The following is a 17,729-nucleotide window of genomic DNA, read 5'->3' as shown; positions in this document are numbered from 1 at the left end:
TTGTTTTTCATATCCAATCATTTACCCAGCCATGATGGTTCTACCATGAAATCACACAGTAATTTTTCTATTCTGTTTCATGTGTGCTGCCACATCCCTGGAACTCATCCTCAATACTGAGACCCACAGGCTGCATTAGCTTCCTGACCTCTTTTCTTAAAAGATTTCTGTTCCTCAGTCCCTTCAGCATGGTGACAAAAAATTCATTTTCTAAATCATGTCATTCCCCTGTTCTATGTTCCCTCTCTCTCTGTCTCTCTCCCTTTGTGTGTGTGTGTGTGTGTGTGTGTGTGTGTGTGTGTGTGTGTGTTTGTGTGAGACAGAGAGTGTGAGAGTGAGTGAATAGGGGGAGGGGCAGACGGAGGGAGAGAGAGAGAGAGAGAGAGAGAGAGAGAGAGAGAGAGAATTCTTAAGCAGGTTCCCTGCCCAACATGGAGCCAGATGTGGAGCTTGATCTCAGGACATTGAGATCGTGACCTGGGCCAAATGAAATCAAGAGTCAGAAGCTTGACTGACTAAGCCATCCAGGTTCCCCTTATGCTCTATATTCTTTAATGAGGTATATTTCCTGAAGTCCTCAATCTTCTGGTCTCACTTCCTAATCTAGTCTTTCACTCTTTTCCCCCTTTATAGGCCACCTGGTTTTGTCCATTTTCTAAACAGGTTGTATACTTCCCTGTCTTTGGTCCTCCCTGTACAAGAGTTCGTTTTCCCATAGGAGAGAAGAGCTCTACTATTTATCTGTAAAATACTGTTCCAAGTTTTTTACCCTTGGTTTATCTCTTCTTTTCTCCATGGCCTCTCTGGCATAGATCTCTCAATTCCTCCTCTGAATATCTAGAACTCCAATTCTCTACCTACTTAGTACATAAGTATATACTGCTGTATATTGTTAGTTCCATTTTCTTAGTGTACCGAGTTAAAAATATTATATTAGACATAACTATGACCCCGTGTCACCTTTCAGCTGAAGGAGGATCCCAGGCTGGTCTTTTCCTTTTGTGGAACACATGGGAGAAGCTGAGAGAAAGGAGAAATAACTCTACCCAACAAAGGGCTTGTGGACAGGGAGATAGGCTGAAGAATTCCGGGAGGAAGAATCCTAGTACTTTAAAAAATTTATTTACTTGTTGTTAAATTCAAGTTTAATTAACATATGGTGTTATATTAGTTTCAGGTGTACAATCTAGCGTTAGCACTTCCCTACATCACCCGGTGCTCATCACGGTAAGTATACTCTCATCCCCTCCACCTGTTTCACCCATCTTCCCACCTACCTCCCCTCTGGTTTGTTCTTTACATTTACGAGTCTGGGTGGGTTTTTTTTTGTTGTTTTTTTTCTTCTTTTTTTCTTGTTTTTGTTTCTTAAATTCCACATATAAATGAAACCATATGGTATTTGTCTTTCTCTGACTGACTTATTTCATTCAGCATTACACCCTCTAGGTACACCTATGTTGTTGCAAAAGCCAAGATTTCATTCTTTGTTTTTATAGCTGAGTAATATTCTATTGTGTGTGTGCATATATATAATACATAAATATATATGTACACACACAAACATACACACACCCCCCCATCTTTATCCATTCATCTATCAATGAAAATAGATACTGGGCTGCTTCCATCATTTGGTTATTTAAAATAATGCTGCAATAAACATAGACGTGCATGTGTCTTTTTGAGTTAATGTTTTTGTTTTCTTTGGGTAAATACCCAGTAGTGGAATTATTGGATTGTATGGTAATTTTATTTTAAATTTTTTGAGGAACCTCCGTACTGTTTTTCTACAGTGGCTAATTAGGCTAGCACTTTGATCTTGGACTTCCCAGCCTCCAGAACTGTGAGAAAGAAATGCCTGTTACCCAAGCCACCCAGTCTATGGTATTTTGTTATGGCAGCCTGAACAGATACAGTGTGACACTGTGGAGATTGGCTTTCAGGTTCAGAGAAGAAGGGCTAACTCTTACGTGCCCCTCCACACACATTCTTATCTAGTCTGTAAATTCTTTTGGGACAATATCTTTTACTTCTCATTATCCCATGCAATACCAAGCAGTATTGTGAATGTAAGAAATCCACGTGCTAACCTGTCTGTCTTTGGTATTTCTGGACTTTTGTGCCTCTCTTCACCCAATTCCAACAGACCTTTCATAGTCTTTGGTGGGTATTCCAATGAGGTGGATGTGTCTTAGTGACTATGTAAGAAGATCCATTAGGGTTTTGGAAGAAGATAAAATGGGAAAAATACGTAATATCATGATATATAGGGAATATATATTTTGTCATTCAGGTGACCAAAATATATTTCTCATATATATTTGAGTTTTGTCCACAGTTCCTGGCTCACAACTCCCAAAACTCTTGGAATTTCCTGAGTGATAAGAGCAATGGGAGCACCTTTTGTTATATATATTGGGCCTCTTTTCCTCAGTTCCTGAAAAGCTTCAGAGCCAAAAAGGTGAAATAGGTGTCTTGTTATTCATAACAAGTCCCTTTCCACCACCATTGGGTTTATGTTAATGAAGTGACTTTGGGAAATCACCTAAGGATGGGGGGCTGGTTGCCAGCAGAACCAACCATGAACAGAGGGGTAGAACTTTCAGTCCCAACCCCTGATTCTTGGGGAGAAGAGATGGGCTGGAAGTTGAATCAAGCACCAATGTCCAGTGAATTAGTCAATCATGCCTATGTAATGAAGCGTCCATAAAAACACAAAAACGAGAGGATTTGGAGAGCTTCCCAATCGGTGAACTTGTTGACATTTAGGGAGAGTGGTGCACTCAGAAATGGCATGGAAGCTCTTCCTCCTGTCCCAGGCATCTCTTCCATCTGGCTGTTCCCAAGTTACCTGCTTTATAATAAACCTGTGATCTGGTACGTAAAATGTTTCTCTGAGTTGTAAGCTACTTTAGCAGATGAATTAAACCCAAGGAGGGTCATGGGAACATCTGATTTATAGCCATTCAGTCAGAAGTACAGGTGACAACCTGGACTTAGGATTGGCATCTGAAGGGGAGGGGACAGTCTTGTATGAGTGAGTCCTTAACCTACAACCCAAGAAGGGGGTTGTTGGAACTAACAGTCTGTAGCCGGTTAGTCAGAAGCACAGATAACAACATGAGTATGTGATTGGCATCTCAAGTGGAGGGCAGTCTCGTGAGACTGAGTCCTTAACCTGTAGAATCTGATGCTATCTCTGGTAGATAATGTCAGAACTGGGTTGCATTGTAGGATACCTAGCTGGTGTCCAAGAACTGCTCCTTCGTTTTGTAAGGGAAGCCCCACCCCACATACCTTGGAAATTGTGCACAGAATCCCTTTACATATATATGCATGCATACAAAATAATCCTATAAATTTTTAATTTTTTGTATGTTTTAGAAAGTACATACAAAGTAGAATTTGCATACAGTATAAACTGCTTAGTAATTATAACATTAGTATTGTAAATTTCCTTTGAGAGGATCAAATTCAGGATTTCTATACCTGGATATACTTCAGTGAGCTGGTCGCTTTAGAAATGCAGATACCTAGGCCACATCTCAGACCTACTGAATCAGCATGGTGTGAGTATCAGGGACAGGAATCTGAAGTTTGACAAGCTTCTTAGTTCAACTTGAAGCAACCCATCCATAGTTCTGCTCTTCATTGAAATATAACCCCCTCATTTTCTTGAAGAGGAAATTGAAGCTCCTGGAAGGCAAGTGAGTTGCCAAGGACACAGAAGATTAGTAGCATAGACCAGACCAGGACCCACGTCTGTCTTTTAATCCATGCTTGTTCTTTCCCTATTTCTGTGGTTGACTTTCAAGCTACAGGCATTGTTTTCTAGAGTTTCCCAGACTCTCCCTTCTCCCATTCTATCACTCTAGACACTTCCCAGGGGTTGGTTATCTGTGGAAAGTTATCTAGTATGATGTCATTAATATTGTTGCTAGCAGAAAATCACATAGAAATACAGCAAGTTCCTGCTGCAGCATGTTATGTTGCACACAAATAGCTTGATTTCCAAATGGAACAGAAGGCAAATTTTCGGCTTACTAAGTCATACCTATTGTGATTGAAAAATATGAAAGCATTTGAGCTTTTGTAGATATAAGAAACACAAATGAAGGGTGTCTGACAAACCTATTGTCAATCTAGGTGAGTGGATGCATGGTGATCTTGGCACCGGAAGCAGAAAATTTAGGGGTAGGAACAGGTTTAGGAAGTTTGCTGATGCATCAGTTATCTATTTTTGTGGAATAAATTACCTCAAAACTTAGTGGCTGCAAACACCACACATTTATTATCTCAGTTTCTGTGGCTCACTGTGAGTACTGCCTAGCTGTGTGTCTTGGGATCCATGTCTCTCACAGCTGCAATCAAGTTGTTGGCTGGGGTTGTAGTCTCTGTTGAAGACTTCCAAGGTCTTCATGGTTGTTAGTAGAAGTGGCTTCATCCGGAGCTGTTGTCCTGAGGGCTTTAGGTCTTCCCTTGCTGTCAGCGTCTCTCAGTTCCTTGCCACAGGGTCTCTCCATAGGGCAGCTCAGAACATAACAGCTGGCTTCCAGCAACATGAGCAAGCAGAAGAGCAAGAAAGGGCAAGAAAGATGGAATCCAGAGTCTTTCTGTAACTTAATATCAGAAATGACATCTCATCAACTCTGCCACCCTGTAGCTGCTAGAAGTGAGTCACTAGGTCTAGCCCATACTCAAGGGAAGGAGATTACCCTAGGGCGTGAGTACCAAGAGGTGGAGATCTTTGGGGGTGATCTTGGAGGCTGCTGCCCAGCCTGTGGGAGGATGAGGTGGAGACACCCAGCAGGAACTTGGACTGTTAAATTTGAACCTCTAGGGAGGTATCTGGGCTGGAGATACAGATCTGGGAATTAGCAGCATTTTATGAGCAGGAGGTGAAATCATGGGAATAGATAAAGTCATCCAGGAAGAACATTTTTTTCAAGGTATCTACCATTTACTAGTATCCATGAATTACTAACTTCTTAGAGAAAATTCAAGTTGCAAGTAGAAACAAAAACATGTAGAAAAAGGTAAATGTCACCAAGGAAAGCTACTTGCCATTCCTAACTTGATTAAAACTTTGAGATTGGCCATGGAAACTTGGGTTAGGCCATGTGGCATTTCCTGGTATGATTAGAATATTATTAAGATCCTGAGGAAAGCTTGTTGTCCATTGAACTTCCTTAAGATAGGTGACTAATTGAAACCTGGAACTCTCCTGATGAAGAGAAACAAAGCCTCGTGTGTTTGTCCTCTATCAATTTTAAACTACAGATCTGATGGATCTCAGTGTTTCCAACAAGTTTGGGTGATGAATACTGTAAATATTCATATAATATGATTAATCATGGTCATTTAAAGGCCTCCTCCCACAGGCCCACGGGACCCCTCCCCTTCATAAGCACCCAGCCCAGGGTGTGTCACAGAAGCCTTGGAGAGCTAGAGGTGTGTCACAGTGAAGGATGGGGAAACACCTCATAGGGCTCCTTTGGCCCATGATCTTTCCTCCCTCTGTGCCTTTGCCTCATGCTCATCGGTTCTGCTGGAATGTTCTCCCAGTCTGTTTTATGCAGCCAAATCCTACCCTCCCTTAAAGGCTCTGCTCAAATCCCATCCCTTCCATTAAGTCTTCCTGACTGGACAAGCCCACCCCACCCCACCGCACCTCTCACCTCTCTGGACTTCTGTCTTGGTGTCGTTCATTTTGCAGGCTAATCCCCAGCCATTTTCTGTGCTTGCTTTTGTCTTATTCCTCAGGGGTTGGCAAACTACGGCCCATGGGGCTAATCTGATCCCACTGCCTGTTTTTATGCAGCCTGTAGGCTAAGAATGGCTATTGCATCTTTAGATTGTTGAAAAACTCAAAAGAAGAGTAGTATTTTGTTTCATGTGAATATTACATGAAATTTAAATTCAGTGTCTATAAATATTAACTTTTGTCAGTAAATTTTGTGGAAATTTACTTTCTTTTGCCTCTCTGTCCCACAGAGCCTAAAATGTTTAGTGTCTATCACTTAATGGAAAGTTTGCTGACTTCTGCTATAGGCACTTGATGTCTCCCTTCTGAGGGAGGGTGTAACTTTTCCCGGAGGACACAGTGCTGACGCTTTATCACGGCCTTTGCAGGGTCTACCGTAGTGTGGAGCCCAGAGCTGGTGTTTGGTTAATCCTGTTGGATGTAGCTGAGATAAGGCATTTTTAATTTGTGATGGATACAATGTTATGTCCTTTCTTGCTGTCCAGGCCTTTTCTCTCTTCCCCTCTGTGTTGGGCTGGTATCTGTTATGTCTGGTAGAAAAAAATGACAGGGAATACCAGGGTGGGTCACAGAACTCATGGCAAACACAAATGAAATGAAGTCTGGGAACCAGAGCTTTTGTTTTGGGTGGGGAGGAACTGTTTGCTTTGGGGGATTGAGGTAATGAAAGTTATTTCACTAACATAATTTAACAGTTGCACATGCTTTCTGCCAGAAGTACAACTCGGCAAGCCTCACCCTGGAACCCTGTCTGCAAAATGTGAAGATTAAACACCACAGTGTTGAACAAATTCTCCTCCTTGTTTGGCAGAACAAAAAACAAAAAACTACATATACACCTTGGTTAGACTCTGTGAAATGCACCATATGGACACAGACTAGAGAGGGAAGCAAAAAAAAAAAAAAAAAAAAAAAAAAAAAAATTGTGTTAGTAGGTGGGATCATAGGAAGATACTTCCAAAGAATACACTTTTCTTTAAGTAGCTAAAATATTGCTACAATAAATAAAACCTCTGAAAATAATTAAAATGAAAAAAATTGTATTCCTTCTCTAGCATGCACAAATTTTAAGCTTTTTTTTTTTTTTTTTTCACTCTCCGCCCCCCTCACCAAGCCAGAATTTTATGTTGAAGCAGTACATTTTAGGATCCTGAATATAAATATAGACACAAACATGTACAAATTTTCCTTAAGAGGAATATCATTGTCATTTTAAACTGCTCTTCCTTAAACCTCACATTCTCTAAAACTGTAAAATGGGAATAACATTACTAACTTCCCACTGAACACAGTGCTTGCATACTCCAGGCTTAGTAAATGGTAGTTGTCACCATAAGGGTCTCCAATGCCCTAGACCTTGTGATTCCTACAGGCAGATATGGCATCTTCTTCACAGTTGAATAGCCAGCTTCTGATAGTGGCTGGCACATTGTGCCTGACTTTCAACTGAAATTGGTTAGATGAATAAATGAGCTAAACAATAATAATAATAATAAAAAGAAATGGGACATACATAGAGGTAGTCTGCCAACAAGCAGGCAACTTAACCCTATCTTCATTTCTTTTTCAAAGCCAAGACCCATTCATCCATATTACCTTGCAAGATGGAACAACTAAAGCACAGTCAATGGGACATGGCAGGGCTCCATCAATAGCTGGAGAGCCTTAAGGCTTTCCTCCATACACAGACCGATAAGGAAGAATAGGGTGAGGTGTTTAAGTGGCCATCATATCACCATCTTGAAAGGAAGTTAATGTATGTATCTGTTCATTTCACAAATATGCAATGAGCACCCGCTATGTACAAGGAATTGTTCCGTGGGACGGGCTGTGAGGAGGAGCTAGAAACCAAAGCAGAGAGGCAGGGAAGTTGAGGGAAGAGGCAGGGCAGCTGTTATGATCTTTCCATTTCCTGGGGAGATCTTAGTGACTGCAGCATGGAGTAAACGGTGCTCTCAAATAGGATGCCGTGTAGATTCAGACTGCAGTGAAGCACAGGGAATGAAATGTCAGCTTCCCAGAAGACACGGTATTAGTATGGGTAATACCATGTGTTATGGATACTGGGAGTGGCTCCCATTTACATCAACCCCAGATCTTGACTGAGGTTTCTGTGGGAGGTGGATGAGGCAGCAGTGATGACTTGAAAAGTACCCTTGGGGGCGCCTGGGTGGCGCAGTCGGTTAAGCGTCCGACTTCAGCCAGGTCACGATCTCGCGGTCCGTGAGTTCGAGCCCCGCGTCGGGCTCTGGGCTGATGGCTCAGAGCCTGGAGCCTGTTTCCGATTCTGTGTCTCCCTCTCTCTCTGCCCCTCCCCCGTTCATGCTCTGTCTCTCTCTGTCCCAAAAATAAATAAACGTTGAAAAAAAATTTTTTTAAAAATTAAAAAAAAAAAAAAAAAGAAAAGGAAAGTACCCTTGACTTATTGTCAGAGGCATGGTTCTGAATCTAGCCCTGCCTCTAAGACTAGTTTTTGGAATGTAAGCCAGTTTCTTAACGTTTCTGAATATGAGCTTATTCATCTATTAACAATGGAGACAGAAGTATTTTCCCTCATAAGTTTGTATTAGTTACCTATTCGTGTATAATAGACCACCCTAAAAATTAAGAGGCTTAAAACTACAATGATACATTTATTCTGTGAGTTCACTGGGAAATTCTTCTGTTGATCTACTGGGCTCACATTTGTAGCTGCATTTAGCTGGCAGCTTGGTGAGGGTGTTAACTTAGCCAATACATAGTTTTTCATTCCCTACTCCTTTAAGGTGTGGCCATCTCAGGCCAACGTTTGCACCAACATCTCAAGGCAAAAGAGGGAGCTGCAAGGTCTCTTAAGGTTTAGCCTTGGAAGTCATACAATGTCACTCCTACCATATTTCTATTGGTTAAGGGAAGCCACAGACCAGCTCAGGTTCAAAGGGTTGGGAAATAGTCTTTATAGTCTTTACTTCTTGATGAAAGATGATAGGAAATATTTTGCAATCTACCATAAAATTGTGGTCAGGATTAAATGAGATTATGTATGAGATTAGGTATTGTTTTCTGATATAAGTAGGTATTATTTCTGCTAGCTATCATATATGCATTATATTTTTGTAACTTCAAAATTCTACAACACTCAGTATAACACTCAACACTCCAGAGCTAGTTTTTTTTAAAAAATTTTAAAAATGTTTGTTTATTTTTAAGAGAGAGAGTCAGAATATGAGTGGGGAAGGGACAGAGAGAGACACACACAGAATCCGAAGCAGGCTCCAGGCTCTGAGCTGTCAGCACAGAGCCTGACGTGAGGCTCAAACTCATGAGATATGAAATCATGACCTGAGCAGAAGTCAGACGCTTAACTGACTGAGCCACCCCAGTGCCCAAAGATAGTTTTTGATGATATAACTGGTTGTATTATTAAAGATCTATGTGCCACCATCCATGGAAGGAATTAGGACCACATGAGAGTCTTTAGTTAACTCATTTCATGAAGTAATGATTTAGTTTTCATTAAAAGACCTAGAATTTGATTTTAGAGTATTCTTATTCTCTTAGAAATAGTTTATCTCAGTTTACTCAGAACATCCTTCAAAGCTCTTGAGATTGTGCAGGGGACATCTGGACATTGTGTGTGTGTGTGTGTGTGTGTGTGTGTGTGTGTGTGTGTGTGTTGTGTGTGTGTGTGTGTGTGTGACAAGTATCAGTGCCCCCAGTTTTTGGTAATAGTGTTTTGGTCATGGCATGCATCTTGTTAGGACAATACATCAAGATGTTCATCGTCCCCTGGCCAGGGTTGTGGGCAGGTTCCTTAAACTAGCTAGGCTAATTGGGACCTAGCCTTGAATTTGAACCCTAGGAGGGATGGCAGAAGGATCAAAATGGTTGGAATTTATTCACCCAAACGGTATTACTTTGAATAGGTTTCTCCATTTGTTTCTGCTGCATCTACCCAGATCTGCATTGGTTCCCATTTTATTCCAGAGTCAGGTTCAATGAGCCATATCATAATCTGATAATACTTTAAGCAATTTCTTTTTGTTTAAATTGTCCAGAGTTAGTTTTCTTATAGACAGAGACTGCTGACACAGATATTTATTCAGTAGATATAAAGTAATGGGAGTGGTCTGGAAGCAAAAATGCCGGAAGATTCTAACTGATCAAACAAAGCCAACAAAGTAGTTATCTTTTCTAAGTTTTCAGGACAGAGAATACAATAATTATGACAATTGCAGAAAAAAAATGATAGTTCACCAAAACAATATATAAATATTCTAGTTGTCAATGCCTAACATAGTGCTTGACATACGGATACATACTATAATTATGTATTATAATTAATACATTATGAAATGAATGATTAAGTTGGGTGCAATGAAGTTTGAACAAGAGACTCATGAGCAAAAATTCCTCATGAATTTGAGGAATTTGAGCAGGTTCACTTACGACGGATAGAATTCTTTGAAATGAGGAGGAGGAAAAAGGGAATTCTAGCCTATTGACTTATTTTACAACCAGTGTTAGAAACTGTGATAAGTTTAATGAGAGGTGGCTCCTGAATCAGCAGGCATTGAGAAAAATCTTATTGCAAAGACATGATTTTCTGTATTTCATACTGAATTTTATTACTGGTAACATGCTGCTCTAATATATGCTGATTGCCTAGATAATGGGACTATTTCTTACCTATTTAAAAGTGCATTTCTCGGGGCGCCTGGGTGGCGCAGTCAGTTAAGCGTCCGACTTCAGCCAGGTCACGATCTCGCGGTCCGTGAGTTCGAGCCCCGCGTCAGGCTCTGGGCTGATGGCTCAGAGCCTGGAGCCTGTTTCCGATTCTGTGTCTCCCTCTCTCTCTGCCCCTCCCCCGTTCATGCTCTGTCTCTCTCTGTCCCAAAAATAAATAAATGTTGAAAAAAAAAATAAAAAAAAAATAAAAGTGCATTTCTCTTTCAATGATCAGGATTTTTTTTTCTCTTAATCCCTATGGTTAAGCCATGAGACCTAGTCCCCAAAAGGGGAGTTTGTGGGGCACAGAGCTCCCAACCAATATAAAAAGGAAGTAGAAAGTCCTTGCTCTACTGAAGGAGGAGCCCAAAAAAAAAAAAAAAAAAATAGGAGGACAAAAAGGGCAAAGGCAAGGGCGCTTGGATGGCTCAGTAGGTTGAGTGTCCGAGTTCGGCTCAGGTCATGATCTCAGTTTGTGGGTTCAAGCCCCATGTTGGGCTCAGTGCTGACAGCTCTGCTTCGGATTCTGTGTCTCCCTCTCTCTCTCTGCCCCTCCTCTACTCTTCTTTCTCTCTCTTTCAAAAATAAACATCTCTCTCTCTCTCTCAATCAATAAACATTAAAAAAAATTTTTTTAAAGAAGGGCAAAGGCAAGAAGCAAGCTTTAATGTAAATCTCTCCCTCAGAGGTGAAACTCTGGAAGGCATTTTGGGGTTGAGTTAGGAGTACATAATAGAAATGTTCAGAAATGTTGGAAAGGAGCCTGCAGGGCACCAGGGTTTGCTCTTTGTTTTGTGGGCAAAAGCCTTAGAAAAGCCTGTGTTCAGTTGCTGCTGTACAACATGTCACTAAGCACAAGATTGTAAGAGAGATTACAGTGTCTCACATGTTGCTGGAGTGCAGGGAAAGCAGGCAGTTTCCAGATTCTCCGAGGGTGCAAAACAGTTCAGAGCATTGTGGGCCCTTCCTGGATCTCCAACAGCCCTGCTTCTCTGAGCCATGGTTCCTCTGCACAGATGCTTTTTCCAGTCTGAAAAACTCCCCTACCTTTCCCTACCTAGGGAGCTTTTAAAAAAATGCCCACGTTAAATCTCCATTCTCGGCTGTTTAGGCAGAACCTCCTGGGGCTGGGTCATGGTGTCAGATTTATTTTAAGGTCTCAGGTCATTCTACTGTATAGCCAGGGTTGAGAGCTACTACCGTAAGTCGAGTTATGTGTTTCTACTTAACCTCATTTCCTCAGGAAAGCTTTCCCTGTTCAGTCTCAACTTAGGTGAAGTACCTCTGTTATATATCCTCCAAGCAAGCATCCAGTATTTCTTCCTCATTGCATTTAACAATTGGGTCATTATTTTTTCAAGCTAAGTTTCCCTGTAGACTCTACTTTGTGAGGGAAAACGAAAGAAAACAAAACAAACATTTCTGCCTTGCTCACCAAGAAGCCAGGTTCAATCATGCACCAGTTGGTACATAGCTGGTGCTCAGTAAATACATCTTGGATGAATGATCTCCTCTACTCAATCAAGGATGTGTGACCAAGCCTCCAATTCATTAATCTAAGAGAAGTTTTACAGGTGAGACTTTAAAGTAGACCACATACTTCTAGGACTATGACTTCAAATGGACTCCTATTTTTGACAGTTTCACTGTTTTCATCTTTAAGTACACTTGCCATCGCCATTATAATTCTGCGTGGTCAACATTATTATTTCCATCTTACAATCGGAAAGTAGTTAAATAACTTGCCCAGGTCCTTGTACCCTATTATCTAGGCACAAACAGTTGAGAATAAGGAAAGCCCCCTTCAACAAGGTTCCTGTTTGTGCTGAGTTCTTTTTTTTCTGGCTTGACATTTGTGGCCGCTACACGGGGATTTTCTGGGGTCTCCAGTTCCAGCCGCCAGGGCCCACGGTGCGATTTCCTGCCTTCCAAAGCCTTTATAATGTGTGTACAGGGAACACTGGGCCTTATCTATATAAGGATGCTGTAAATACTGTATTCTCCAAAGTCACTGTGCCTTGCTCGTCCTGGAAAGGCAGCCGTGTGTGTGTGTGTGTGTGTGTGTGTGTGTGTGTGTGTGTGTCTGGGGAGGTGAGCTAGGATTGTCTAGGAGAAGCCGAATCTTAGCTGTGGGCTGGGCAGGAGGACCATTCCTTTACCACCCCCATCCCAAATCTCAGCTTGCAACATTCACAGGCCTCGGAATCAGAGGACTCGCACTCAGACACTTGGAGCATCTTGGATTCATCCTGCGTGCCTTGAAGTGAGCCTCAGAAGAGCTGCCTCGAGTGGGCTCTCGACGCCCAGGGGGCATGTGCCAGCGGCGGCAAACCCTTCCACGACCGCACACCAGCCCCTGCAGCTCCCTGTGCCGCGGCCCCGCGACGCGCCCTGCCCCAGCCTCCCGGACTCGGGTCTCCGCTGCGCGCCCGGCCAGAGAGGAGCAGTGAGGCGGCGCCGGGGAGGCGCGGGCAGCCAGGACGCGTCTCCTCTCGCGCCGGGGTCGCCGGGGCCTCCGGTGCCGCCGTCTCCAACGCGCGTTCTTGGTGCAGGTGGCACAGCTTTCCGCGCCGGCCGGGCTTCCCAGATCACGGGAGAGGCTAATCTCGGGTCTAGACCTCCCAGCGGCAGAGAGGGCTAAACCGCTACTCCACTTCTTGCCATCCCCCCAGCTCCTCACCCCAAAACGAAAAATCCCAGGCCGGGCAGAACCTGATCACCTCTGTCTCCTCCCAGCTGCGCTAATCCTGCGAGCGAGCGAGGGAGGCCCCCGCGCCGAGGCGGTGGCTGGCAAAGGGGAGTGGAAAGGGAGGATGGATGGGGCCGAGGGGTGGGGTGGCGATGAGGGGGATGTAGGAGGGGGTGTCATTTTCTTTTTCTTTCTTTTTTTTAAAAAAGTATTTCTCTCGCGAGAAACCGCTGCGCAGACGATACTTGAAGAGGTGGGGAAAGGAGGGGGCCGCGGGAGCCGCGGCAGAGACTGTGGGTGCCACAGGCGGACAGGCGGCCACAGCTGGGACAGCTGCGGGCGGAGCGGGGCAGCGGCTGCCGCGGGCAGGACCGAGGAACAGCCGCCGCCGCCTCGGGAGCCGGAGCCGCCGCTTCTCCAGTGGGTGCAGCCAGGGTCCCGACAGGGGTCGGGCGGCCACCGGGGGCTGGAGCTGCAGCCACGGAGGCTTTTGCGTTTGCGCCGCGCCGAGGGCAGGGACAGGGACTGGGTGAGGGGCTGTCCCGGAACGTCCACAGCTGGCGCCGGCCCTCCCCTGCCTGACAGCTTCCTGGCCCGGGGCTCCCGGTGCCGGGCTCCGCGTCAGATGCTCGGGGGGCGGTGGCAGCGCCCGGAGCCGGCCGGGGACGGCGCGGCGGGTTTCCAGCCCCGCGGCTTGGCGGAGAGGGCAGTCAGGGAAGTTGGGGCGTTCAAGCGCGCATCGCGCGCCTTTCGTGCCATTAAAAAAAAAATAAACCCAGCGAGCCCGCTCCGGGGTTTCGAACCGCTCGGGACATGGGTGCTTTGAGGCGCGCTTTTCAGGCGGCGTCCGGGAGGCCGAGAGGCTGGCTGGAGCCGCGGCCGGCGGGGGCCTGGGCTTGTCGGCCAGCTGTGGACCAAACGGTCTTCACTTACCCAAAGTAACTGCGCCACGCTCAGGCGGCGCGCGGGCTGGGCTCGGGAATGGGGACCCCAAGGCTTCAGCATCCCGATGCCCTGAACGTCTCCCCCGCCTCGGCGATTTGTCTGTTGCAGCTGGCAGGGGCCGCCTGAAGTGGGAGCAGCGCCTGGAGAAGGCGGGAGGAGCCCGGCCCGGGGGACGGGCGGCGGGAGAGCGGGACCCCGGCGGCGCGGCGCGCTTTAGGGCGCAGCGGCGGCCGCGGATCGAGCCCGGGGCGCGGCGAGAGGCTGCGGGAGCCGGCGGCCGCGCGGCATCATGCGGCGAGGAGGGCTGCTGGAGGTCGTCCTGGGATTTACCGTGCTCTTAGCGTCCTACACGAGCCATGGGGCCGACGCCAATTTGGAGGCTGGGAACGTGAAAGAAACCAGAGCCAGCCGGGCCAAGAGAAGAGGCGGCGGAGGACACGACGCGCTTAAAGGGTAATGGAACGGGCCAGCTCCTTTGGCGTGGGTCTCCCCTCCCTCTTCTCCCGAGTATCACGATCCAGAGGGAACGGACAGGGCCGATTCTTGACACCGGAAAGATCCTTGAGAAGATCTCCTGGGGCTACCTTAGAAGTGCAGGGGGTGTCCGGCCCTCGCCCATTTCGAGGCTAAACCGCTTTGCTGCAACGCTTTAAAGATTGCTGCCCCAGAGGAGATGTCATGGTGAAAAGGAATCTTGGGCCATTGTCGAGGCCGATTTTTGGAGGCGAGAAGGGTTTTTTGAGGAAGAAGGGGAGGAGCTGCCACTGAGAGGCGAGGAGAAGCCCATTCCTTTCCCTTCAGGCCAATTCCGGTTGTGTTCAGGGCAAAGTACTTGCCTCGTGGGCACCTTTGCAGATGCTCTTTTGGTGAGGGGGCAGGAAGGGAAGGGAGTCTAATGACAGGCAGAGAAGACACAGTCAATGGTTGGCTCTCCACCGAGTTATGCTTATGAAAATTACGGACTGAATTTTCTGGTTGATACTGCCTTTGTGATGTCTGCACTGGAAGCAGAGCAGGGCAACTTTTTTGAGAACTTTGGGTTCTTTTGGGTTCTCACGGGCTCTTCATTTCATTGGGGGCAGTCATGCTTATGTGGACGGCCTTAAACGGGTGTTTTTAACCGGTGCTGTATGTGTGATGTACATGGAATTGAGCATTTCCCGGGTTTCCTAAAGTCCCTATTACAGGAAATGTTTCAGCAGGAAGTATTTACACTAGGCTAAGGACTGTCAGTACCCTGAATTGAAGAAGGGTGGGAATATATTTCCCTTAAAATTGTTCAGATTGAACGAAAAATCTGTCCTTGTGAGATTGTTTAAATTCAAGCCCCCATAGAAGTAGTAGGATGAACTGTAAATTTTATCTCCTTGGAGGAGTCTGTGAAATGACCCCAGACAGTATGCACATACAGAGGTTCTTTTGATTCTCATTGTTGCTTCTTTTTGAGTAACTCTGTAGCTTGATTATATGATCCCGAGTCATCAGGTGATGGTGTCCAATCTGATATGCGGCTGAACGTTTCCTTTATTCCTTTTTGTTATGGGATATTTTAATGAGATATATGTAATAAAATTTGTGTTTGTATAGCCTAGGTGCAGGAAGAAAAAAGTGCAGTAAACTGAATGGACCAGTTTTTGAGTCTTGGTCCAGACCAGGGACAAGGTGATTGCCAGGGCCAAGCACTTCGGCTGCGGTAAAATATGCACGATTTTCTGGCCCCAGGAAATAGTTATGATTAATTTAGTTCCATCTTGGCCTTTGTGGAAAATAAATCCAGGATTCCAACAGTGCTGGAAAGGAAATTTGCTTATCATGTTAAGCCTGATTCTGATTAGACAGCAGACATTCATTGCTGTGCAAGGCCCATGGCAAGTTCAACACATGGACTAAAACTCTGATTTTCATATGTTCTCAAAAGGACCTGATTTAGTCTAGTATTTTTCCTTAAAAAAAAAAAAAAATCTCTGCTATATATATTATCATAATAGCTCAGCTCGATGGCATTGCTCCTATAGGAAGAAAGGAAGTGGGGTTTAAATTTGTGGATGAAAGTCTGCAGGGAGACATCAGGCCCAGCCAGACATTTGTCTCATCTCTGTGCTAACACCAACCAGCCTGTTTCCTTGGGAGGCACAAACTCAGTGTGAAAACAGAAACTGAGCTTTACTTTGTTGCTTAACAGAATGTCCATAGATTTACTCACACCACCACTTATTTCTCTTGGGTTTTCCTTTTTTTTTTTTTTTTTTTTTTTTTTTTTTACGATTACAGGGCAACACCTCTCTGTGTTCTTCATAGTATTTGGTTACTAACATAGATGTTACTCTATTGCAAGCTATTCATAGAGCCTTCCTAAAAACGTGTTATTAATAGAACAGTGATTATGAGTGTGCCTCCTTCTCATGTTATCTATAAGACTTTACATAAAGATTTGAAAAATAATTATAGTTAACATTTGCTGTGTAATATATACTAATATAAAGGTTTTTATTTTTAGGCTTCTCATGTTATCTATAAGGTTTTATAGGTATATATAGATATATAGATAGATATAGATATATAGATATATGGGGAGGTAAAAAAGTAATAATTTAAAAGGATACACAGTTAAAAGTCTTTCCCTCTTAACTCTCAGACACCATTTTTGTAAAACTATTATAGGCATATATATGCATATTGAGATATATATTTGTATACACGTACATACATATACATATATGTATACTGTGTATCCTATTTAATACATGCAATATACTGTACATGCTGTTCTGAACCTTGCTCACTTCTATATATCTTTAGTGCCTCCATCTGTTAATTCATATGGATCTACCTTGTGCCTTCTCTTGGTGCAAAGAATACCATACATGGCTGGAACAGTTCCCTAATGATGGCTCTCTGGATTATATTACTCTTTTTTTTTGCTATTCCCAAATTCTCCTACATGCCTATATGTGTACATGTGTAAATTTATATGTGGTATAAGTTAATAAAAGTAGAACTTCTGGAGAAAAGGTTTTCCCGTAGATTTTAAATAAGTACCAATTCTGCTTTTAAATTTGAATAGCATTTAAAAGGTATTTTCTCTGCTTATGGCTCTTAGTCTCCCATGAATAAGTCTTTTAACCATGCCCTGCTGTATAAATCATCAGGAAAAGCATTTGTGGGTAACGTTTTTCCAGTTATTGCTTAAAATTTCTATTTTTTGCTAGTTAAAATATTGCCAGCTTCAAAACTAACCTCTTTGACTGCAGTAAAACCTGTTGACCATTTTGATGGAAATGCACAATTTCTGAAGTGAAAGTGATTTGTAACCCCAAGTCTGCCTGATGCCCAGTTGGTGGCAGCAACTTTCAGCACCTCACTAATATTTCCTCTGGTTAAAATGTGCTTTAAACTCACCAGTGTCCACTGTGCACTCATCTCGTCTCTTCCACCAGTACCTCCTTGTCTTTCTTGGATGTGACAGGTGACTACGGAATTTGCCTTGGTCATCTTCTTGGGATATGTATCCCTTTCCTGTTCACACCCCGCCTCACAGACTGGGGATGTGCCTAACTTTTCCCCTTAAAGACTGTAGTTCTAGCTTGTCTTCTTCTCTTCCATCCTGTTGCAGGTGTTTGTGTG

At 44.1% G+C, this 17,729-nt stretch overlaps 1 protein-coding gene and 1 long non-coding RNA gene across 3 annotated transcripts in view; one reads left to right on the top strand and one right to left on the bottom strand.

Moving 5' to 3' along the window:
- Positions 1 to 3,348: 3,348 nt before the first annotated feature.
- Positions 3,349 to 14,351, bottom strand: LOC147580213 (uncharacterized). Its single transcript, XR_015252635.1, has 2 exons — positions 14,094 to 14,351; positions 3,349 to 6,294 (listed from the first exon to the last, which is right to left on the bottom strand). It is a non-coding gene; the product is annotated as an uncharacterized LOC147580213 (long non-coding RNA).
- A 43-nt stretch (positions 14,352 to 14,394) lies between these two features.
- FBN1 (fibrillin 1) overlaps positions 14,395 to 17,729 on the top strand; it is a 234,571-nt gene continuing 231,236 nt past the window's right edge. For both annotated transcript variants that reach the window (XM_086710629.1, XM_025918911.2), the window contains exon 1: positions 14,395 to 14,558. In XM_086710629.1, coding sequence (XP_086566755.1) covers positions 14,395 to 14,558 — 164 coding nt within the window. The remainder of the gene's footprint in view (positions 14,559 to 17,729) is intronic.

Source organism: Puma concolor, chromosome B3, assembly GCF_028749965.1.
Source record: "Puma concolor isolate L17-30 chromosome B3, mPumCon1.1.hap2, whole genome shotgun sequence".
NCBI classification, from domain to species: Eukaryota; Metazoa; Chordata; class Mammalia; order Carnivora; family Felidae; genus Puma; species Puma concolor.
Note: the sequence above shows the minus strand (reverse complement) of the source record. Positions and strands in the feature narration are given on the sequence as shown.